The sequence below is a fragment of the Anoplopoma fimbria genome, chromosome 13 (genome assembly GCF_027596085.1).
Source record: "Anoplopoma fimbria isolate UVic2021 breed Golden Eagle Sablefish chromosome 13, Afim_UVic_2022, whole genome shotgun sequence".
Taxonomy (NCBI): domain Eukaryota; kingdom Metazoa; phylum Chordata; class Actinopteri; order Perciformes; family Anoplopomatidae; genus Anoplopoma; species Anoplopoma fimbria.
This window is the reverse complement of record NC_072461.1, coordinates 3,018,138-3,042,324: the sequence shown is the minus strand read 5'-3', so window position 1 is coordinate 3,042,324 and position 24,187 is coordinate 3,018,138. Positions and strand designations below refer to the sequence as shown.

General features: G+C 41.8%; 2 protein-coding genes across 2 annotated transcripts; both read right to left on the bottom strand.

The window, feature by feature from the left end:
- Window positions 1-2,224: 2,224 nt before the first annotated feature.
- Window positions 2,225-12,692, bottom strand: cmya5 (cardiomyopathy associated 5). The gene is made up of 15 exons (XM_054611755.1): window positions 12,577-12,692; window positions 11,126-11,768; window positions 8,277-10,920; window positions 7,981-8,177; window positions 5,182-5,277; window positions 4,805-5,023; window positions 4,673-4,695; window positions 4,388-4,512; window positions 4,127-4,261; window positions 3,729-3,875; window positions 3,418-3,568; window positions 3,059-3,192; window positions 2,821-2,920; window positions 2,572-2,766; window positions 2,225-2,477 (listed from the first exon to the last, which is right to left on the bottom strand). Exons 1-15 carry the CDS (start codon window positions 12,690-12,692, stop codon window positions 2,225-2,227), a joined length of 5,178 nt encoding a protein of 1,725 aa, XP_054467730.1.
- Window positions 12,693-13,835: 1,143 nt separating this feature from the next.
- On the bottom strand, window positions 13,836-19,912 carry tent2 (terminal nucleotidyltransferase 2). Its single transcript, XM_054610604.1, is given in 16 exon segments — window positions 13,836-15,030; window positions 15,151-15,230; window positions 15,360-15,451; window positions 16,206-16,287; window positions 16,290-16,341; window positions 16,612-16,655; window positions 16,738-16,866; window positions 17,062-17,138; window positions 17,238-17,304; window positions 17,738-17,795; window positions 17,901-17,989; window positions 18,067-18,181; window positions 18,290-18,518; window positions 19,112-19,228; window positions 19,334-19,505; window positions 19,824-19,912. Coding segments are annotated over 15 exon segments (1,446 nt in total). The 5' UTR covers window positions 19,462-19,505; window positions 19,824-19,912; the 3' UTR covers window positions 13,836-14,943.
- Between the last annotated feature and the right edge of the window lie 4,275 nt (window positions 19,913-24,187).

The following is a 24,187-nucleotide window of genomic DNA, read 5'->3' as shown; positions in this document are numbered from 1 at the left end:
GTGTGTGTGTGTGTGTGTGTGTGTGTGTGTGTGTGTGTGTGTGTGTGTGTGTGTGTGTGTGTGTGTGTGTGTGTGTGTGTGTGTGTGTGTGTGTGTGTGTGTGTGTGTGTGGTCAATTACAAAATGATGTTGGACAACAATCAGGCTTGTGAGGACCATAAGGCTGCAGTGTGCCTTCATGACTGCTGGTGTCTTTGTCTTTGTACAATTGTCCAAATGTTAACAGTTGATAATTTTGATACATTGCCACAAGTTATCTTTTGTCATTTCTGTTACTCATTCTATGTGGATGGTTGGTAACAACTGTCGTCATATAATAAAATACAAACATTCTAATCCAACCACGACCACTGTCTTTTCTTTTCCATCAAAATACACTTATTAATATAATTTAACTAAATGTGCGTGTAAACAGTCAACTGGAGCCTACTTAAAAGATTATATGAGAGCTGTTTGGGTCATATATTGTGCTTTAAAAGACATTCGTCTTCTAAAGCGACGCAACAAGGGGTGCTACTGGGCAACTTGTTTTTCCAGTAATAATTACAGATGATTTTACCCTTGCCGACCATGTTAATTGTATGATTGTTTGTTTAGATGTTAGGAAGACAGTGAGCTCTTTGTTTGGTTTTGGCCTTAGCCATGGAAAGAAAAAAAGAGGAAAGGAGATGATTAGTAATTGACATCAGATATTGTCAGTCATTAGTCACAGGAGAAAGCTCATTCTCATTCTGAGGATTTCTTGGCTGGCTATTTTATAGGTGTGGTAAAGGTGAATCATTTTGATCTGCTTTCTATTTTGTGCTACAAAAAATATCTTGCTTATTTCTATCTTTTCAATATCAGTCATTAAACAACACTATGAGCCATTCTGGTGTTGAGGTACAAAAACAGGTTGCAGCAGTGTCCTTCAGATTCCAGCTTTGCAGTCCATCGGATCATTGAAGCCAGCAGCTGTTCCCTGACGGTCTGCATGTGTTTGCCCTACACCCCTTTTCTTCCTTTCCATCCCCTCCTCTCTGTTTTCCCAGAAATGAGGAAAGGTGTCAGAGATGAGGGGAAAAGGTACGGGTGCCTGGAAAAATTGTTTAGCAATATTTGAGAAATGACATGTCCCCTGGAGAACCATGTAGCTTTGTCAGCGAGGTGTATGGCTCCCAAACCTACACTAGCTGTAAGTCATCAAAAGCAATCTGGATGTCTAATTACACGATAGTTTCAGCAGAAGTTTTTATGATTAGTGGCAGGAATGTATTTTAGCCTGAATTTGAGCCAATATTACAGCTAATAGAGCTCTGAAGCCCTCTAGTGGTGAATATAAGTTAGAAAGCTACAAACAGCTCAAACAGTCAGTTGGGCAAATAGAAAAATAAAATGTTCATTCAGCTCAGATGTTAAAATCAGATACAAGACAAAGAAAGGAAAACAATTCTTCTCCACTTGCTGCTATAACACATAACAAAATATAGATGAGATCACATATGTTTACAAAGGTTATTTACACAAATTCACAATATGAAATACAGTTTTAAAGTCCCACAGTATGTTTCTTGGTACTATGAACTCTGTGTCGCCAAAGGGCTTTAACTATTGTTTGTCTGAGTAATGATTCAGTGTTTGATTTAAATATGCATTCAGACCCTTTACTCACCTCACATTACATATAACTAAGTGTTTAAAGAAAGAGGAGAACACTGAAGATAAGTAATTCAAAGAACATTTACAAACAGTACAAAACAATCCCATCAGCATATGTTATATCCATAACATTTCACCACTCCCTTGGCGAAATAAAATACAAGACAGTCACCTATGAAACAGATTAAGACACTACATTTCAACCCAGTTGTATTTCACAATGTCTTCATTCATGTTCACTGCTTCTGTTTTTGGTATTTACAAGACATTTTTGAAAAGACAGTAAACCAGACATTGCTATTAACAAAATAGATAAATGTTGAATTGATTTCCTGTTAATCAGAGAAAACTAATTAGGTGTGATCTCACTTAAACACACAAACCCATATAAGAATAGTATGTTTGTAGAAGTATGTCTTCTGCTTTTACAGTGAGATATCTGTGTCTGTATTTTATTTCGTATCGTATCTGCAGTTTTCTCAGTAATGCACTACGTAATTTTAATCATTGTACAGTAAGATCATTAAAATCTAATTAAGTCCAACATGAACTGTAATCTCCTCAGTGTGTGAGGCAGATAGTAGAGCTAGCTGTCCTTGGTAAACTCTGGGACCTCCAGCACCATGCTGACCTCCAGGCTGCCCGGCATCTCCAGGGCCAGAGCAGGGTGGCACGGTTGGGTGAAGCGATGGCAGAAAGTGCCCAACAACTGACCGCTCTGGGCATTGTAGAAAGACAAACGACCAAGCTGGTAATCCAGGAGAGTACCAACTCGCTCTGGCACCTCAATCACAAACACACTGGACTGAATGTCATTGTGGAGCAGCTGATACCTGCAGCTGGACAGACAAAGAGAGCGAAGAGAGGAGGGTTTAGACCAGAATAGTGAAGGGAAGTGCTTTAAAGGGGGGGGACGCTTTGCTTTATGCATACCCTGATGGTGTAGGGACGCACTGCAAACACCATGAGAGGTTGCTTTCTCCCAGAAGACTGTTTCTATCGTCTGTGTTGTATGCGACTCCAAGCCTGTAAGCCGTGCTTCCTGACACAAGGGTCTCCCAGTAGTAAAGTCCTTTTGCCGGCAACAACTCACCCAGGATGGATGGACACCTAGAATACATACAAACTCTGGTTTACAATATTCTTTAAAAGCTTAACTGGTTGGAGCGGTCTGAAACTCACTGTTTGTCTGTTGATGGTTTCTTGTAGTGCAGGGTGGTCTGGTCCACCGACAGCTCCAGAGCGGGGTGAGCTGAGGCTTTCAGCAGGTGGAACCTCAACCCTGAAAAAAGTTACAGGTCAGAGAAAATAATGAGTAAATGTGTAAAGTAAACTTCAGGAATCATGTAATGTTTTTGTATTTGTGTAATGTTACACACAAATAGAAGCAAAAACACAGTTTAGGTGAAAGTTCTGTTACCTTTGGTTGAAATGAGGGCAGCCTCGCTCTGTTCACTGGCTCCAGACTCATTCACAGCTTTGATGTAAAACAGATAGTTTTCATTGGGCTGCAGGAGAACCCTCTGCTCGCAGCTTTTGATGCCTGAGATGGACCTAGGAGTATGTCATACACACCCACAAACATGCACATTTATAGATTAAAGGAATACAACTTTACTGTAGATGTTTTATCCAGCTAGTTTATGCAAGTATGATTATCTCTTTATATTTTTACGTCAGTTAATTTTTACTTTCTTTTAAATCAAATTGACTGGATTTCCTATTATGTTTAATGACTGAACTTGTCTATATGTGTCCCTATTTGGTTAAAATAAACACTCACCTGAGCCCCTCCCCTCTAGTTCATACTGGCGGCAGTACTCCAGGGTGTAACTCTGCTCTGGGGTCTTATTTGCTGAGCTCCAACGCAGTGTAGCTGAATCCCACATGACAGTACAGCGCTGCGTTTCAATCACTGGCACTGATGGAGCTGCCACAAAGAGAACAAGTCATGTCAATAACAAAAATGTAGATACTGTTTTGTAACACAATGTACCAATCTTAACTTGATTCACAATACCAGTAAAGAATAAAATGATGCTTTCCAAACTATTGTTTCGTTGTGACTTTAGCCCAGTGTGGGGACTGACCGGTTCTGAAGGAAAGTCTCTCGCTGGGCAGAGAGCAGCCTGTGTAGTTGACCGCCATCACCCACACCTTGTAGGTCTTGTCAGGCTCCAGCTCCTCCAGGACACAATAGCTCTCCTTCACTGTCACGCGGTACTCTTCTGACACAGCTGTGGACAACAGCAGCCACAGCACATGCACTGCTGTTATGTATTTAGAAATCTACCTATTATAAATACTACAAGATAAAATACTCTGAAATGTTTATTTGTGAAAAAAGAACAAAAACAAGAATTAATTGATTTTATATTTAAATGATCCATTAAACTTTATTTCTGTCAATTTATCTGAAGTAGATGATGATTTAAAAAAATCTTTGGCCCCCATTTCCCAGCTTTAACAGCATCCTGAAAGTATTTACCTCCCTGTGGATCCTCCATGCAGTAGACCTGGAAGCAGTCTATGATATCTCCAGGGTTGACCTTCCAGTAAACAGTGACACTGGTGCTGGTGGCGGAGCCTGGCTCCTGAAGCTGCAGCGTAGGCATTTGAGGCACTGAGGCACAGACAGGCACAGACCGGGAGACATACAAGAATAATAAATGCCACACATATGCACATGGCACAACACTTCTTGGAGATGTCAAGTGAATCTGCAAATAAATGTTTATCTCAGAGCTACCTGGGATTCCCTTGCGCTGTGCCAGGTGAGGGCTTGGAGTGTTGCCCTTAGCATAGTCCTCGAACACCAGTAGTCCCTTGGGCCCCAGCTCCAGTGACATGGCTGAGTCCAGAGCTGCCTTGAGGCTGACCACACATACACAGCATTTAGCCTTTGGCCACAATCACAGGTTAGTGTCAAAAAAGTTTATATACTGAGCAGAGCATAGGTAGCTCCGCAGGTCAAGCAGCAAACTTGGTTAGAAAACCACACTAGCTGACACCCCATTCACTAAAAGCACATTACCTTGCATGAATGTCTTCAGGTGACTAGTGGGAGAACAGATTGAAGAGGGATTTATCAGAAATCTGACATAAACCCTGATTCCTGATTATTGGCTGAATATGAAACCACTGATCAATAAGCCTCAACACTCACCCGTGCGTCAGTCTCAGCCTCTCTGGCCGTCGTCTCCAGAGTGGCCTTGGCAGTATCGATGCTCTCCTGGAAGGCCACAATCTGGTCATATAGCTGCTCCAGTTTGGCCTTCTTCTCCTCTTCCATGCTGACGGACATGTCGTTGTACTGCTCCATCACCAGAGCCATCATCTCCTCATTCTGCACCTGCATCGCTGCCTCGTTCTCCACACAATGGTCCTGGTCGAAAGAAGAGGGAGGAAAACAGAGATATTATATTTACAAATGTAATAGTGTGCATCTTGTCATTTATTGTGTTACTAAGCCTATGAACAGATCTAATGGAAAACATTCCCAAGAGGAAGTATACAATATGCAAAACATTTTTTTCCTTTTACCTCTACAGAGTTGTAGGCCAGTTCAATCTCAGACACCAGGTCCTCGATGTTTTCTGACCTCCCCTGAAGCTCTGAGATCCAGTCACTCAGCTTCTCCTGATAAAAAAACAAAACACTTGTAGGTTAAATTCAGGTCTGAAAGTGTTACTCTAACAAAGTCGTTTTTTATATTCGTTTCAAATTAAAAAACTAAAGTCACATGAAAAAGTCACGATACACTGTTTGAGGATAAAACAGAAGAAAATAGATGACTCGGCAGCTGCACCAGAGAAAGAAGCTGCAGGTGTCTCTGAGGCCGTCCACAGTATTGACACTCTGAAATGATTGGTATACATGTTTGCGTTCACGTGCTGGGACCACTAGAGACACAATCAGGGTGTGGTTATAATTAACACTATTACACCTTGTCATAGTTAATAAATGTTACACCTATCTTAAGGGCTGCATGCTAAGTGACAAACCAATGATGTCCGTGACCTGAAGGGCATGCTGGGCCTGGCTTACATGCTAAATGCTAACATGCTAGGTGGATCCTCCCGCTCACTTGGGGAGGATGTCGTGGTGCTGTTCAGACAGGTGAGAACAACAACAACACAATTGTTGATGAGAACGACAGCAAAAACTTTGTTACGGCAATGACGTTGCCTGGCAATGTAGTTGCGTGTGCGAGCCTCGCAGTGTGTGGAAACTGCTGTCACACCTTGGCTGAAGTAAGAGGTCCTGCAGCTGCTGTGGAGTTTCTATTCTTTATATTACCATGTTTTCTGCTTTGATAATGTTTTGAACTGCTGTTGAAATCCAAACAAGTTCCAGGTGCCGTTGTGTCCATAGCTCGTTTTATTTTATTTCTTACTTCGTCGTGGTCATTTAGTGAGGCCACACTGAGGAAGGGAGTTGTATTCAGTTGTATGCATCATATAACTACTTTGTTCCAGGTTTCCTTTGATTTAAATGTGAGATACCACTGTAATTGTTCATAAAACACGTGTCACTTCACCCATGTTGTCTAACGTATCATCACAGATTACAGAAAAACATTGAATATAGTCTCTCTTGTGTATGAAGTGTCTATGGCATGAGCACAAGGTAAAAAGTGGGCGGATGGCTTTTGGAAAACTGCAAGTAAAAGACAACATAAATATGTATTTAAAATTTTTAGAAGATGCTGAAACATTAATACAGATTAAATAAGCAGATGGCTGACCCTGTACTGACCGATGGGGACAGCGAGGGAGAACAGTGTGTGTGGGAAGATCACATAACAGTCTCCACTTGATGATGTCATGCTGGACCTTTCCACGGATCAAAGCAGAGCATTACATCACACCAGTTCAATGTGCTTGGCTTCAGCGCGAAGGCAGCCTGCAGCATTCGGCCTGCCAGCATGAATGGAAAAGTTACAGCCGACTAAATTAGGAGCACTTTATTATGTGATGACCCAAACTAATGCCGGTTAATTGTGTGCGATCATAATCGTGTGTTGCAATAATGCTGGTAAAGTTTATGATGATGAGCTGCTATTTGATTACTGCTTGGCAGCAGACATTAGAAATGCTGCTGTGTTGTGAGACTGTTCGGATCTTCAAACATCTGGGAAATGCTGTTAGAGACGTCTGAGGTCCAATACAATACGAAAAGAAAAAACATGTCATCTAATCTAAAAAAGAATATTTCAACATTTTGGGAAATATGTTTAAATTGCTCTCAAAATGTTAGTACTTTAAATCTATTTTTAACATTTTGCTACACCCTTCAGTACTTGTCCAATATATTAATAACATTTCTGTTATTTAACTTACCCCCATTGGTATAACTGTGCAGGACAAAGTTTTAGAAACACCTTTAAGTGTAACGCAATACAATTCAACAGCATCAGAAACTGTAGCCTCTAAACTGACCATATGAATCATTAACCTCTCTAAAACAATTTCAATAAAATCTGAACATTACAACCTTCACAAAGGTAGGATTAATTGCAGGACTGTTTCATTGGTTTTAGCTAGGTGGAACTAACAATTTAGCAATTGCATATTCCTTTTGTTTGCCAAAAAGTAATTCATACACTGAGAAATGCGACATTATTTGTGTTTTGGTTCAATACGACTACAGAGAGGTCCATGTCCTTGTTAGACCTCTTCTGAGCTCACCAATACAAATCTAAATATAGGATTAGATAAAGTAATTAAAGTCAAGATGAATTGAAAAATGCCTTTTCAACCTTTTTCGATCACATATTGTGTCATATCGGTCAGCTATTTAATGAGACATGCAAAATGATGATGCCATGGGGCCCAATAATAATTTGTTCCATAGATGTACATTGGGAGAGAGACGTATGTAACTCAGCGGATCATTTTTGTATTTAACTTTTTTTATTTGACTTCCCATGACAAATACTTGATTAGCCCTTATTTTATTTATTAGGTCCTAAAAGTTGTAAAAATTTGCAAATAGCCTATTCCAGAGTTATTTTGCTTCCTCACTTCATGTGACTGAGCCTGAGAAGGAGGCCGGACCAAGGGTTTGGAGGCGGGGTTAGAAAGCTAGAGCGCCGGCTTTTTGGACTTTATGATGAGAAGGATCCGTTTTTTTCATCTGAATTTTATACACTGCTCTTCTTTGCTTCATGCGCTACAGAGCAACTTTTGTTGGAATGAATGGGTCACCCCTTTGGGACGCTGTATCCAGTTCTGTTTATACATCCACTATTGTGGTGAAAATGCTGTGGGAACCATCAATATAAACTCTAAAGTATATTTTAATATGCGTTCCCAACTCCCCATTCACCCAGTACACTACCTTTATTTCCCCGTAGGCATGGTCCACATCAGTAACCTCGTGGCTGTGATGCTCTCCAGACACACAGTCGTCCTCTGACAGCAGACATCCACAGGTGATACAGAACCTGTTCATCTGCTGCAGCTCAGCAGCCAGTCGAGCCTGACTCTCTTCCTCTGCATCAATAATCTCATAGTCAGCCTCTATGACCTCATCATCTGGGGACAGATCAAAGATTCTCTCCTCCCTCTCCCTCTCCCTCTCCTCCTCCTCCTCCTCCTCCTCCTCCATCTCCATCCTCTCATCTCTCTCCTGGCTAGACTCAGGCTTTGGTTCCTCTGCATTTCTCTCTGTTTCAGGTTCCGGCATCTCTTTGGCATCTTGTTTAGATATAATCTCATATTCAAGCTCATCAACAGTCACCTCTGGAGCCTCTGCAACTGCCTCCTCTTGCTCCATCTTCTTTTCTACATCCTCTCTGTGCAGATCAATCTCTGTACTTGAATGCTCTGTCACAATGCTTGTTTCTGGGGCAACGTCCACCTCCTGAATCTCTTCCTTTTGTTCTACAATTGCTGCTCCTGACTTAATGTCCTCGCTGTGTAGCCCAGACAAATCCTCACAGGGAGTAAAGCTCCTCAGAGGGGACAAGGCGCCCTCGTTTTCCTCAAAGTCCCCCTTCATTTTCTCCTCATCTGTGTGGGCCTCCTCAACAGGTGCTGGAGGAGTGTACCTACTCTCCAACTCGTTTCTTGGTAGTTCTTCTTCCTTAAGAACAACGTCTGGTTTTACTTCCAGCTCTGTCATTGTCTCTTCATTCGGTGCCTGAAGAGTCTCGGGGCATGTTGTTTGGGATTCGGGTGCTATAAGAGGTTCACATGTGCTGTCAGGTTCAGAGAGAGCTACTGTATCACTTGAAATCTTCTCTGATAACTGACCGATCTCTATGTCCATCTCTAGAGCTTGTCCCTTGGGGACTAGGAGGATTAGCTCATCACCCACATTCACTATCTCCTGAGTAACAGTCCCAGTGTCCTCTGTGGGTGTTTTATCTATGGCTTCAGTTATCAGCTCACTGTCAGTTACGGACTCCTCCTGCTGATGCTGCTTAGATTCAATAATTGGCATCTCTGTTTTATCTGAATCTTTGTTTTCATCCTCTGACATCGCAGGTTTGGTTACTTCACTTGAAATCACTGCTTTAACTTCTGACTCCTGATCACCTTCAGTAATTAATTCAGGCGACTTGCTCTCAACTGCAGTTTCTTCTGTTAGAACGCCCTGTTTTTCTTCCTCTTCAGCTGTTTGAACATCTGTTGTCTCAACACTTATTGCCTCCTGAAGATCGATCTGAACGTGAGTTTGAATCTCTTTTTCATCCACTGTGTTTTCAACCACCGCCACTAACGCATGTACTGCAGAATCACAGTCAGTGATGACCTCAACAGATGCAACATCCCCAGGAACAACTTCTGCTGCTTCTTTTTTCTCACACAGAGATGTTTCAGCGGATGTCTCTATTTCAATAGAGGTGAGCATTTCCTGTCTTTCAGTCTCTTTCAATTCCTCCGAGGCCTCTGATATGGCCTTGATTAAGTCTTTCTCATTATCAGCCATCATCTTAGTGTCAGTAGTTGCCTCTTCAGACAAACTCATCTCAGTGATGATGTGAGGCGCCTCTATACTTACAGGTGCTACCACAACGGTCTCCTCTGCAGCATTTAAAACCACCTGAGCTGTTTTTTCTACCACTTTTTGTGTCTGACATGGCTGCTCAGTTTCGATAACACTAGTTGTTTCTGCTGGCACTTCTCTCTGATTCCCCTCACTCTCCTCTGTTTTCTCTACTTTACTGTCTACCTGCTTAGTTTCAGTTAGTGGTTTATCAATGCTGCTCTCAGGAAGCTCAGCCTGGTCTATCTTTACTTCATGTTTAACATCCTGATCCTCTCTCAGTTTGGACACCTGAATTGATTCGTCAGAGGCCTCTCTGACAGCCTGCTCTTCAGTCACCATGGAGACATGTATTTCTTTCACTTCTGTTTTTGTCTCAGTAACTATTTCACTTTTCCCTTTAAATGTGGGTGATTGCAAATCTTCGCTCCCATCTCCAACACCGACCTCTTGTTTCTTTGGTTCCTCTGTCTTTGTCTTGTCCTCGTCTTCGTCTCTGACCACTCTTGTTAGACATCCTGTCATGTCAAACTTACTCTGCGACCATATTATTCTCCCCTCCTTCTCCTCATCCTCTGACTCTGGTTGAACCTCCACTGTTGAAGTTTCATCCTTCAAAGTAAACTTCTCCAGGTACCCGTCTGCCTCCTCTGAATCCGACAAACGTCTTTTATAAGTCTTCTCAGAAGCCACGCTCTCTGGCTCAGAGTGTTCCTCGTCGCTCTTCGTCCTCTCGCCTACTGCATCCTCGTAAAGGTCTGAGTACATGAAGGACATGGCAGTAGGCTCATCCAACAGGATCTGGTCAATGATCTTAGGGGGTCCAGAGGAGATAAAAATGGGCGTGAGGACAGTGTCTTCACCCCCAAACAACACTGAACCATTCTCCATCATAGATCTATGGCTCGCTCGTCTTCTTCTCATCCCACTCTCCGCCTCATCGTCTTCTCTCTGCTGCAGTGCATCAGCAGGAGCTCCTTCTCCGTAGAAGACCTCATCAAAGTGTTCCCCTTCTATCTCCACATCAGTAACAAAGACAAAGGAGTCCTCTGATACACAGGGGCTGTCTGTGGCTGCCTCCTTAGCCAGCTTTTGCTCCTCAACTATGGGTTTCACATCTGGGTGTTCTGCCTCCTCCTGCAGCTCTGGAGCTTGTTCTCCAGGAACCACCACATCAACCAAGGTAAACTTCTCAAAGTAGTCTATGTCGCCAGTGCTCTCTTTCTGAGTGTGTGTGTGGCTGAGCTCTGTGTCCGTTGACGGCTGAGAAGAGTCTTGCTCTGAGGGCTGAGGAAAGATTACAATCAGCAAGTCAATCTAGAGGACAGTTAAATGTTTAAAATGGCATTTTTCTGGACAAATTAATATTAAGTCATTTATTGTGGATGGCAGAAAAGAGTAAATTAATCCAAAACAAGGGTTAGAAAGTGTTGGAAATGAAATACCTTATTATTAAAACCACTCAAATTGATCAGAGAAAAGGAATTAATACCTCTTGGGGATCCAGTAATTCACCCTCATTTGGCAGGGCATGGTTTTGGTGCAGTGTCCAGTCTTTGTGGTTTCGGGACCTGATCTTCGGAGTCTGGTCCAAATAAGACAAATTGTCCTGCAACTCTGTGCTCTCTTCCTCATCCACAGTGGGAAGTTTGGAGGGGACTCTGATGTTGAGAATCTCATAACCCTCTGAAATCAAACTGAACAGCTGCTGATCTTTGTTTCTGATTTCCTCCAAGTCTGGCTCTGTTTCGGTTTTCTCCAGTTTGACATTGGGAAGGGAAATCTCTGCCATCTCAGGTCTCTCCACTCCCAGGGCTGAAGCGGATCTTGAACTACCAGGCCGGCTCAGCCTGTCCCCCAGCCTGCTGCTCCTTCCAGACCTCGTCCTCCTACGGACAATTTGTTCCTCATCAAAGACGATGGTGATCTTTCCTGCAGCTCCAGAGCCATCCATGCTGTAGGCTTCAGAGTTGGAGCTGGTTTCAGAGGCCCAAGGGGTAGAGCAGCGGCTAGAGGCAGTCTCCCAAACAATACCACTGTCCTCGCTCTGAACCGTTACCATGGAGAACGATGGATCCACCATCAGGCACTGGAACTTAGGTTTCACAGACGGGTCCTGGACAACCTCTCGCAGACTGGAAGAGCGAGGAATTAACAGTTAGAAGAAGGATTGCATGCTGTTTGTTCAGTTCTCGTGAAGAGAGAGGGCATGACTAAACAGTCTGCAAGAGGAGATCCTTTTGGCACAGCTCATGAAAATGCAAGCATAGAACAAACCAATTAATCAAATAAAACATATCTGAGCAAGATGTGCCAGCATGGAAACCACCACCCCAAATTCACGTTTTGCACCATGGGGCAACGCAGCAAATCTAAGCTGAAAACATGATAACACCCACTAAACTACTCTCAGGATGGTTACTTGAGAAGTGTAGATCTCCAGCATTAGACCAGTCCTAGTGCCAGGCTGCCAATGTTAGTGAAGAAATAATGATCAAATGCGCTCTGAGCTCTCCCACCTGTTATCAATACAGCTCAACCCCTGCAGGGTTACAGCAAGGTGACGTCCCAAAGCGTCATTCATGTAATATTAGAGAGGAGATGCCTGGCCTTCCCAGATTCATCCAACATATCAGTGTCTTCTACTATTTATGACATGACAGGGAAAATTAGAGCACCCAGTACGTAACATGATAAATGAGATCTAAAATATGGTGAATAATATCAAATATTAGAATAGAGCTGCCTGCAGTGCCTCTCTGAGAATTCCTGACATATGATACTTTAATATATTCAATGAAATGAGGGAAGTGCTGCTTTGTGTCACTTGATTGCACAGGTCCAGACATAAGACTTCAAGCAAAATGTATTTAACCTTAGTACACCAGAAACAAGTTATGTTAGGTTATTCAGCTTGTAAGCTAGCTCCAGTGTGTAAAGAACCTGTGTTGAAGTTCCTCCAGCTCGTCTTCATCGTCCTGGCTGATGGCCTCTGAAGCCTCACTCTGCAATTCCTGAAGCTCTGTCACCTCCGACTCGAGACTCTCACACTCTTCCATCTTGCTTATATACTCCAGCTCCTTCCTTTGCAGTCCCAAATGTTGTTTTTTGTGTATTTAAGAGTCCTCTAGATGTTTTCAGCCACTCTGATTTCGGAAAAGAGTTGGTCTGCCTGTTTGTGTCATTCTAAGTTGGGAGCAGTCCATCTGACTCAGCCATGGCCAGAAATAGACTGAGTGGGGAATGAAAAGAGGGGAGTAGAGCTAGAGAGGAGCAGTGAGAGTAGGTTGGTTTCACTGGACTAGAGTTTGCTGTTTGTGCCCTTAATCTAAGAAAGTGTTAGATGTTGAATGTATCATGAAAAGATTGTTATAAATTTGGGGAAAAAAACATTCTAAAAGGTGGTCCGTGCCAGTGACTAGTCTGGTGTGACTTTAAGATCAAAATCCCCCTCCTAAGTTAAATATAGGCCATGCGCTGAAACAGAAACCCCTTTGGTCCCCCTGCTGCTAGTGGCAACACTAGGCAGGGCCACGCACGCATACACACACATCATGTAAGGTATCTACCCCTTAGCAGTACTGGCACTATGAAGAAGTCATAAAACTTTTTGTAATAAGGTGTCAAACCAAAGAACAGAATCTAATCAGCACAAGAGCTGCCAGAGGAGGCTTCAGAGAAAACTTGAAAAAGGTGCTTTCATCCAGGAGCCATCTTTGGTTTTATTTATTTTGAAAGTCCTGTGAATCACAAGCACCTATAATGTACCTAATGATGTCAGAGATCCCAATGATGGTTGATAAACTGCATTACCCTGAGAAAACAAAATTAAACCTGACATTTAAATAGTATATGGACAGGGTGGATTGGATCAGACCTATGGGATGGTATTCGTGCTTATGGTCAATGTGTGTTACAGGTTAAGCATATAGTTTCTGTGGATAAAATCTCAGATTGAGATTTTAAATGCAAGAGTATCAAATATAATATTGTGTGATGGATTAGCAAGTGTTTATTGTTAAGTCTTGTTACCTCCCATACCCCTTAATAAATTCAAATAAAAAAATAAAAACTATAAAATTGATGCCACCAAAGTCAACATATCTGAATATAAACAAGGATGATTTTGGAACTTCTATTAGAAAAGCCAAACATTTCGAGGGCTTTGCATATGGCTCAAAAATATTAAGCGGAAACAATCATACATCTTCATAGATTTAATTTTTAAATAAACCTTTAAAAGTTGGTAATGTACAAAAACGAGCTCAGGAAAAATTTGAAGTGTGAATGAACTTCAAATAACATATGCTTTAGGCGAACAGAAAACGAGTGAATAACATATTTTTTTGTCCAAATAAATCAAGAAGATACTGAACAACAATTTCAGAGCATAGGCCTGACCAGGCAAGGGGAAAGAATACAACACATCAGGACCAATGATAAAGGAGTGACGACATTCAGAGACTGGCCTCTTTACAGCCCTCTAATAATCACGTTGGAGTCACATAAAAGAATGACTCTGACTTAAACATCCCCTAACCTCAATCAGTTTTTAGAGGAGCTTAGAAACTTAAACAAGGTGATAATGAAAAAGGAGATGGCATTTAATGTATCTGTAGAAAAAATGAGTATATGGTATTTAAACCCACAATAGCTTGACTACTGACCTATAAAAATAGAAAAAGACTTTGATGTTAAAGTTGGTCCACACAGGCTTAAGACAATTTACTGTATATACTCTGCATATGTGTTGCAGAAGCAAATTATTGGCATCTTCTTCAAAACTGTGCACTATGGCTCTAGCAATCTTGATATAACCAAATCTGATATGAGCAGGGTGCCGGTATTATTTTGTCTTTCATAATTTGTCAGTGTACTTTTTAGGTTTACACTGTAATGTGTGTTGGGAAATAGGGCCGTGTAGCATCAATAAACATCTCTTATAACACCATTATAATCCAGCTTCAGTAAAGTGGCTCTCAGTTAAAAGTTAATGTGACCGGATTATGGTTTCAGAGACCTCTAGTGCCACTCCACAAATAATGTATTTTTATCATCAGTTTCAATAATATGGCAAAGTTTGCAAAGCATTTGAATGATGAGTGCAGCTTTTTCAAAACAGGAAATTCAGTATGCGAGCAATCCCAAGGCAGCCAGAGCATTCAGAGTCCAAGATTCGGTCTGGCTGTGAGGTGTGGAGGCAGGAGGGCTCCTCTCTCAGCACATCCAAAAGGTCTCTCTTTGTTTATGGGAACAGGCCTGTCTTGAGGTAGAAGACTCCTGTCCACTCTTCTAATTTGAAAAAGCCCCTTATCTCCTGGATAACTCCTTATTTATGATGGCTCTGACTGGGAGGATCGAGTTCAGGTCCTTCCTGTCATGTAGTATCCGGCATGACTGCATAGACACAGAGAGATGAGAAGCAGGGGGATGATGAATAACTCATAGTTCGCCCAGAGCGGCTTGGAGGAGGAAAAACAATATGAATAGAGCACAATTATCAGGACTGGCATGTACCTTGGCAAACTCAGCTTTAATGGCATCAAACTTGATCCTCTCATGGACTGCCCTGGCAACGTTGTTTCTTTCAAATGGCTCTGAAACACAAGGCATTGCTCTAACTCTGGATATGTAGCATTACCGGGGACATTTCTTACATTGAGGCCCCAGTTAATTGTTGAGTGGTGGTGGCGGCATTGGACTGTTATGTCCAGTGAAATGTTTACCTTCCACACATATGTATTTGTTTCTCCACGCTTGAGAATTGTTCTTGGGCAAAGCTTTGGCCTCTCGAACAGAGATCACCTGCTTATCCCATCTGCAGGACACAGAAAAAACCAAAGCAAGGCTATTATTTAGTGCTCATTACACTGAAAATAAATTATTAACCGACACACTATTGGCTTTCAACTCTGAAGTCTTAAATATTGGTGCCTCATTCAATGCATAAAATTGAAGGTACAAAGTCAAACAAGGGAAAAAAAGGGGAATGTGACTTAATGTTTACTGTAGATTTCAGTCAATATTTCAGTTAAATTTGATAGCTTATTGATAGATGTTGCTTGAAACTAATTGCTGTCAAGAAGGTAGGAAAAAGGTCCTCATCACTGTAAAAATGTTTGCTTATGAAAAATGTAAGCAGTAACTAAAAAGCACATGCTATTTGTATGTAAAGGGAAAAAAATAGTATGCAAACGATCAACATTTGTGACCCATTTGATACTGTGAAATGTAGAAATCAGTGCGTGTTTGTGTGGTGAGATTTAGTTCAACTTTGCGTCTGTGGCTTGGCACGGTAACACACATACTGCAAACACAGGGAGCATGGTATGTCATATTAGTGCTGTGTAAGGCCAAAGGTCCCACCTGCTCCTTTCCCTCACCCAGAAACATGAAACCAGAGACGAGGATGCAGGATAGAGGAAGGAGAGAGGAAATGGGGGATTGGGGAGGGAGAAGAAGTTGGCAAGAGGAGCAGGAGATGAGGAATGGGTGCAAGAAAATGAGCAGGCAAAAGAACCATGTAATGTATGAAACACTTCTCTCAGTAATGAGATGTCCTTGGGAGATACCTGAAGTCTGTAGCATAGTATCTGAGAAAGTCCAGAAGAAGCTCTCCCAGAGAGGATTGGTTTCTTGAGATGAAGGGGGGATGTGTTTGGGTCCCTCTGGAACCATGTCAACGTCCATGAAGGGATTAAAACACTCCTGAAATTCAAGACACAGGAGAGAAGGACAAAGACTTGAGACTGAGCACATTATGCGATTTCATTGGGATGGATGAAGAAAAGTCATAGTGATGCTGAAATGTCTTTTTACAGGAATAAGAATGGAAAGACGTGTTGGTAGTGCAATTTAGAGCTCATATAATTTCATGCATTTCCTATAATGTAAATGGTAAATTGACTCAAGTTTGGACCTATGTAATTAACCTGCAAACAGGAAAAACTGATTTGTTAAAGCAATGGAGACACTTACTGGGTAGTCCCTCTGTAGAGAGGGAAGGACAGGTTCCTTGAGAGCTGTAAAGAAAACAACTCAGTAAGTACAGAGTACAAACAGGACTGAAAAAAAGATCTTGTCTGTGTGTACGATTGTACTGACTCTGGAGGTAGTGCAGCACCATCAGCACAAGTGTGTAGCTGCTCAACGTTCCTTTGCTGGCATCATTGATTTGATTGTGCTGTGCCCATTTCTTGACAACAAGGATCATGGGTCTTATCCTGGGATCAGCTGAGAGAGACCGCACAAACACAGCAAATCAAAACAAGAAACTTCATGGTCTTCATTTCAAATATCAAATGCGCTGCTTGCGGCTGGCATTATAAACAGAGTGATCAGTCCTAGTTGGAGCTGACTTAAAATAAGAAAGGAACTTTGAAAAGTTAGTGTCATAAAAATCAATGTATTGTTGACGGTCTCACCCACCATAGGCATAACTCCTCAGAAGGAACGTGTTTCTGATGCCCACTGTGTTGTTGATATTCAGATCAAACTCCAGATCACTAAAGAAGGTAGGAGTAGTAAAAGAGTCATATTAAAACTACTCTCTCACTTTGTTGATGATGTACAAAAAAAAAAGCTTAAACAGCTGTTGCTCCTACCTGCCTTTCTCTCTGAACTTGAGGATGGGCACTTTGGCTCTGATCAGCTGCGTTCTCTCTACATATGCTACAAATCAAAACAAACATCATGAGATTCAAGGTTGTTTAAGTTTCATTTCCTGTAAACTCAAAACAATTTTTCCACTAGATAAATAGCTCCACCTTGTGGTATCTTGTGGAGAGCAAAAGATATGTAAACTAAATCTACTTCGGTATGACCTGGGACATGCTGTATGATGCTGTGTGAATGGACTGCTTTACCTATGTTACGTTTTATGACTGCATCCATGCATACGAAGTCTATCAAGATATTTTCTGACATCAAATTTCTGTTATAATAAACTTACCTGGTGCTGGAAATGTTACACAGCATTAAAAAATCCTTCTAACTGTAGCTACTTGGTGTACTGATCTATTGATTCAACTCTGCAAGAAGTTAATAGTGGACAAATTATTCTAAAGGATACAAATATTCAAAAAAGTAGTTTACTATTACTTACAGAGTGACTTGAAGAACCGTTGGAGGACTGAGAGCACATGTATAGGATCAGGTCTTTTCTGAAACACAAAATAGAAAAACATGCAGGTGTTTAAGTGGATATTTATGATTGTAAATACACACACTTTGAATGACATACACATCTCAGAATCACAGAGACTCACATTTCCCTTGAGGACAAGACACAGATCAGCATCACTGCTCCGGCAGCCCAATCCATTCATAGAAGATCCAGTCAAGTAAAGCCGTGCAACTGTGAGAAACACACTCAGTGAATAGGGATCACAACAGATAGTCAGAGCAGAACACAACTATGTATTTCATACACACCTGCATAGACACCCTGTATGTCTTTCTGTAGCTGAGCTCGGCACGTCTCCTTCCGGGCCAAATCGGAAGTTTGCTGCTGGCACTCCTCAAACAGCTCCATCATCTGATCACTTAACTGAGGACACAAACGCATGTACACTGACTAAAACAAGCAAACCAGCAAGCACACAGTCAGGCTTGATGTATATCAGCTGCAGGTTAAGGTCATTTAAAAATGCAGTACCTTGTCCTTAGCGTAGGCCTGCAAGATGTTGGAGTTTTTTGGGACAGCAGTGACCCGAGGCTGGATATGGGCGCGTGGGCTGGGATAAGAGCAATCAAAACCATCAAAGGATGATCTTGATGACCCTGCCACCGCTTGGTCAGGACGACAAGGGGGAGTGGCCTGAGTTAAAGGAGAGTCAAGGCGTTGGCGCTTCACAACGTGGGCGCTGTATTCATCATTCTGCCTCCTGCAAGAAACACAATGATAAATGTGGTGGTCATTTTCTAATCAAGACTCCCAAGAAAGAAGATGCCTTTTAAGGTTTAATTCTCAAGAATAAACTTACAAGCACCTTCAACAGATACTGATACTGTTTCCAACTGTCCATCTTATGCTTTCAAAGTTACACATGCCTATTGCTGTAACATCGTGATTGGTTAGAGAAGATAGTGAACATTTCTCTGATTGAATATGACACACTTTTGTAAGTGAAACAAAAGAGAAAGTACCCAAAAAACCATCACATTAACATTAGTTGATTACCTTCATTTTCAGGTGTGTCTACTCATATGTCACTGCACCACAATGTTTACTTAGTCGAGGTGAGATCACCCTAACAATGTCAGTGATCTCTGTACTTTTCATCTCACGGTATAAAATAGAACAGAATAATAAAGCTATAATTATTCCCCGTCCCTGATACCATACAATTGATTTTTATATGTTTATACTTGTATTTCCCCAACACAATGCAGCAACAAGACAAGACAAGACAAGTAAAAGGCAAATATTCATAAATTACAGATTATTCAGTCATGGATAAATGGTGAGAAATCATACTTGCGCCTATTGGTCATAGTTGGTTTGTGAGGAGGGTGGACTGGAGGAGGGACTGGGGATAGTGGTCTGGGCTTCCATTCATATGGAGGAAACCTCTCTGGTCCAGGAGCAAAGAAGCTACCAAACAAACACACATATTACTGTACAGAACACAAGAGTAACCATTTAGTATGCTGCTGATGTCTACCACACCAGAGCAGTCGGTTTCTTGGTCAGGCTCACTTGTTGACACCAGCCAGCCTTTGGTGGTTGTAGTCGTAGCACCGGGGCCCGGGGCCGGATGGCGGGTACGGGTACGGGTCGTTACGGTAGTCTGGCCGCTGTCTCGGTGCGGCGTTGCGGGGAAACATGCTGCGGTTCTCCACAGAGCTCCAGCATTAACTCCGCTGACTTCCTGGAAGAAAGACACAATACAGCTGGTGACGCTACTGTCCGCAGATACAGGAGAGCTGTGGCTACCACCAGTACTGAACTCATCACCCAACACTAATGGTTTCGTTACTGACACGGAAACTTTCTGAGGAAACCAAAACTTACCATGGAGCTAGCTCACGTTAGCTCAGACGTAGCTAGCTAATTCAGCTATCGTTAAGGATATCATCACCATACTCAACCTGCTTCACTGTAGATTTGTATGGAAATTGTGTTTATAGAATGATGTAACTGAATGTTAAAACTGTTTACTCAAAAAATGTAACTCTGTAACACTTACCAAATGTCATGAAACATGTAAACAAAACTGAAGGTGCTAGTTTCCTGAGAACCCACTTCCGCATTGACGCCATGACGTCACGGAACTGGATTTAAAGGGGACGTGGCCAAATAGAAATCCTCCCAAGAGAGTATTTCAGATACTGTATCCAAATGAGCTTAGTTTGGATGTAGAGCTTAAAGCTATGAAACAGATAAGCTCAGTTGGCAGTAAAATCACTGTGGCTGCAGTCAGGTTGTCAATTATCCATTGATTGTGGGGCAGCAATATGTATCTCTAGATTATTATATTCCTTTATTGATCCCCATGGGGGAAATTCAAGTGTTGCAGCAGCTCAACTACACAGAAACAGATAATAAATACACATATTATACAATAAAATAAAAAAATAGATGACACCTTCACTGCAGTCAATATGAAAATTCAAACATTTAAAGTGATTTTTCCAATGTTGTAAACATTTATTCTATTTAAGTGTGGGTTTCCTGTTTAAAAGTCCACTATAAATTAGATAAGAGATGATATAACTTATACTGGCACTAAATAGATGGACACAACTAACAAGAGACTGATATTGTAAGCCTGCAATATTATTTTTTATATTGTACTGTGGATTGTTACTGTTACCACTGTAGCTTTGTGATTTCTGTGATCCACTGTGTCCAGCATCATTCCATACCTTATGGGGACTCCAAATAGGCTTCCTGAGCTCCTATATACAGTAAGACATTCTCTGGTTATAGCCTTGGGTTATTCATGGCTGACTTTATCCATGATATGTGAACATTTTTATATTGACTGCTGCCTTCCTTAAAAAAGCTTCCCATTTCAAAGGTTCAAAATTAGATATGGCCTCAAATTAACTTTTGACTTAGAACCAATTATGTTTTTAGAAAAATAAATAATTAAATCACAGAACAGCTCACATATACATGGACAAGATAATATGAAGGGTATAAAAGAATAAGATGAAATGAAAAATAAGAAATAACAAGGTGTACAATATTATAATGTAGTCCTATATATTCATAAGGGTGCATAATCAGTCATGTTAAACCAAAATGAAGATTACATTAGATTTGTCCTAAGTAGTAGATTCTGAAATCGTAGGGAGGGAAATAACAAATAGACTATTGCAGCATTGAATGCCCTTTTTATTTTATTATTTGGTGAGTAGGCCACTTATATCATAAAAAAAAAAAAATAAAGCATCAAATGGCATCAGTCCCTTGAGCACGGAGTGACGTCACTGCGGAGGACGGTGTCGTGACGTAGGCAGTTCAATACTGACAGTGATCTGAGTAGGAGGGAAGCGATGCATCAGCCAGATGTACAGAAACCGGATGTTTTAATCAATGCAAACGACTTTACACTCCAACTTTGATAATAAAGCTATAATTATTCCATGTCCCTGATACCTTACAATTAATTTTTACATGTTTATACTTGTATTTCCCCCAACACAATGCAGCAACAAGACAAGACAAGACAAGTAAAAGGCAAATATTCATAAATTACAGATTATTCAGTCATAGTTGGTTTGTGAGGAGGGACAGCAGACATTTGTCACATGCATCAATAAAAAAAAGGCATGCATGATGTTGCATAAGCACAAGCAACATCAGAAATCGGCTTTATTATAGAAATGCACTGGCAATGCTGAGTGGAAAAGCTGTGAAATAGCTGTAGTCTGGGTGAGAGAGTGGGGGTGTAGCCTGTGAGCCTATGGTAATGAAAGAGAGAGAGAGGGAGGGAGAGAGGGAGGCGGACAGTATGATTCTGTGGGTAATCTAGTGGCTAAATGAGGGTTGTCTTTCCCAGTAAAGGCAGCAGGGCTTCTCCACCCTTCCAGCAAGGATCTGTAATTTACACGACAACAGCAGGACGCCTGTCGGATCTCCATTGGACTCTGGACTCGTTGGATCTCCCTGCTGCTGCTTCTGCTGCTGCTCCATCACCAAAAGGAGGAGAAACATTCAGATTTCTGTGCCATGTGCAGAGCGACATATGTGTGATTTATGGGTAATGGATCAGTTGTCATCAGATTCCTGCAGACGCACCACCGGTGAAACATTGAAGGCTGTCGTGTAGAGAGAAGACCTTCATACGCAGCAGACAATCTGAGAGAGACGTGTTTATTGCCAGTGAAAAGAATCAGTGACCGCTTCCATGTCGACCATAACAATGGGGTAAGTGGGATTATTATACTGAATACCATTTCACTCCTTGCTGAATTTATATCTGGAACTTCCCTTCCATGGAAAGGCATATCACAGTGATTTGGGTGTATGCGTAAAAATGTATCTCTCTGTCTTACATGACATCTAATGAACTTGACGGTGGATAGCTCAGGTGGGCTGTCTGTGTGGTTGAGTGGTGATCTTCTGATTGCCTTGATATGTTGCTCACTTAAACAACACATTTTAAGACATTAATATGTTCCTCTTTCTCCTCTGAATATGCTCTGCTTGGTAAAATAAAACACTCTCTAGGCCCAACATATTGCCTTAGAAATACTGGTACAGAAGTCAGCCCATCATCAAACTTTGAGGATCAAAATAGTGAGCCACCCGGCAATGATTCCCAAACTGGAAGAATATGAGATTCTGTGTCTTGAAACATGAAACAAGACTTTAATTATCTATTATTGCACTAGAACAATGAGAGAGTGAATAGAAAATGCTGTTTTTTTTCTAGGTATCTCTGTTCTGCTGTTTTCTCCCCTCCTACATTAAACATAGTTATGTAATTCTGAAATACGGAACGTATAAAAAAACAACAATTCTTCTCAAATATTGTCTGATTTACTGGACATCCTGCTCTGGGTTCTGCTCTAGAGAAGATGTGGGAACAGTTTAATGTCAGAAGTAAGGGAATGTGAGTAGCTAGAGTGCTTCACAAGGCTCCAGTGACAGAAAGCGGCTTTCTGTCTCTATGGCAGCACAGTGACCGCTACCTTACTCCTCCTCAACAACAGGAACCCATCAGTGAAAAATCTATCTAGTGTAGAGCACTGCTCATTTGCATTTCCCCTAACCCCGAGCTCAGCGGTCCATTTCCCCCAACCAAGCCTGTCGTTCATTAACAGCTGTCTCATGCAGTTCATTGTGATTAATTGCACAGCAGGAGGTTAACAATATGGCACAGGCATGGTACGATTTCAAGGCATCGTCCAAAACCCCTGCATTAACTATTTACAATACACTGGAGGCTTCCCAGGCTCCCACTCTGCCCTCCTACAGTGTGGGCAGCACATTATTCAGCAGTCTCCCACTCAGCTTCAGCTCTCCACTGGGCTCTGCCATACTGGTGACTAAGTTACTGTTATGCAAGCGACTCAATGACTCAATTGACACAGAGTGGCATACATTGTATACAGGGATTCAAAGCACTGTGTTGCATACATTGTGTGTATTGAAGTCTGAATATGTGCAGGTGTAGAAGAGATGAAAGCGCACATATCTGTTGTCCTGCTGCCTGTCTATCAGTAACGACACAGACAGATTTCCGACAGACTTCCGTCCATGGGCTCTAATGGCGATGGCAAAGCGAAAAACATTCGTGTTAAACGAGAACTTGAGATGCCTGTCAAAACTCTCTGGTGCGCTATCACTTCCTTGGGTTAATACAATTAACGCACAGATGGACTCAGTTTCTCTCCCTGCTCGCCTTCTTTGCCTTTGCTTGTGTGTGTGGGTGTGTGAGAGAGTGTGTGTTCACAGGCACATCTCAGTTCATCGAAGTCGCTCCCAGTAGATGGAACAACACAGAGCTCTCACATTACTGACCTCTCTCTACGTTAAATAAGATCTACTTGCATTCATGCTCTACCCTGTTGAATTAATGAAGAACTCTGGAAACAAAGACAACTTCAGGAGAGAGGCGGGGTGGAGGTGGAGGTGGCAAGTTAAAGCAAGATACCCTGAGATCGCCGGTTTGAATGAACATCTGTTTCACTGTAGGTGTCTGCAGAAAGAGGGCCAGCTGTATGGTTAAAGGGGACACACTGAAGTAGAAAATAACATGCCTTTTGTGGTATAAAATGCAGTTCACATGCTTGTGTAAGCTGTTTGGTTACACACTGCGACTCAAAGAGTGTTCGCATCCGTGCATTAAACCTCTGAGGAACAAAAGGCGCTTAACACAACCCCTGTTGTAACTCCTAGAACGGCTGATGTGTTTGCGCGTCTGTGTGTTTGTTTTCATATGAAATGCCCTGTAGGCATTAGTACAGTGTTGTTGACTGATCAATACTTATATGTTAACATATCTAGTGTTGAGGTGTGTCATAGTTCAACGTACTTTGAAGGGTCAGTTCACCCTGATAGCAAAAAAGAAACAGCGGTATCTAGCCATACAGGAAG

What these genes read in the sequence shown, in the direction of transcription:
- cmya5 (XM_054611755.1), bottom strand. Translation starts at nt 12,692, where the DNA reads ATGGAAGAGTGTGAGAGTCTCGAGTCGGAGGTGACAGAGCTTCAGGAA. An exon ending in TGGCCTACAACTCTGTAGAG is followed by an intron (nt 5,024 to 5,181) that starts GTAAAAGGAAAA and finishes TCTTTCGACCAG; the next exon opens with GACCATTGTGTGGAGAACGA. An exon ending in GAGACTTTCCTTCAGAACCG is followed by an intron (nt 3,569 to 3,728) that starts GTCAGTCCCCAC and finishes TCTTTGTGGCAG; the next exon opens with CTCCATCAGTGCCAGTGATT.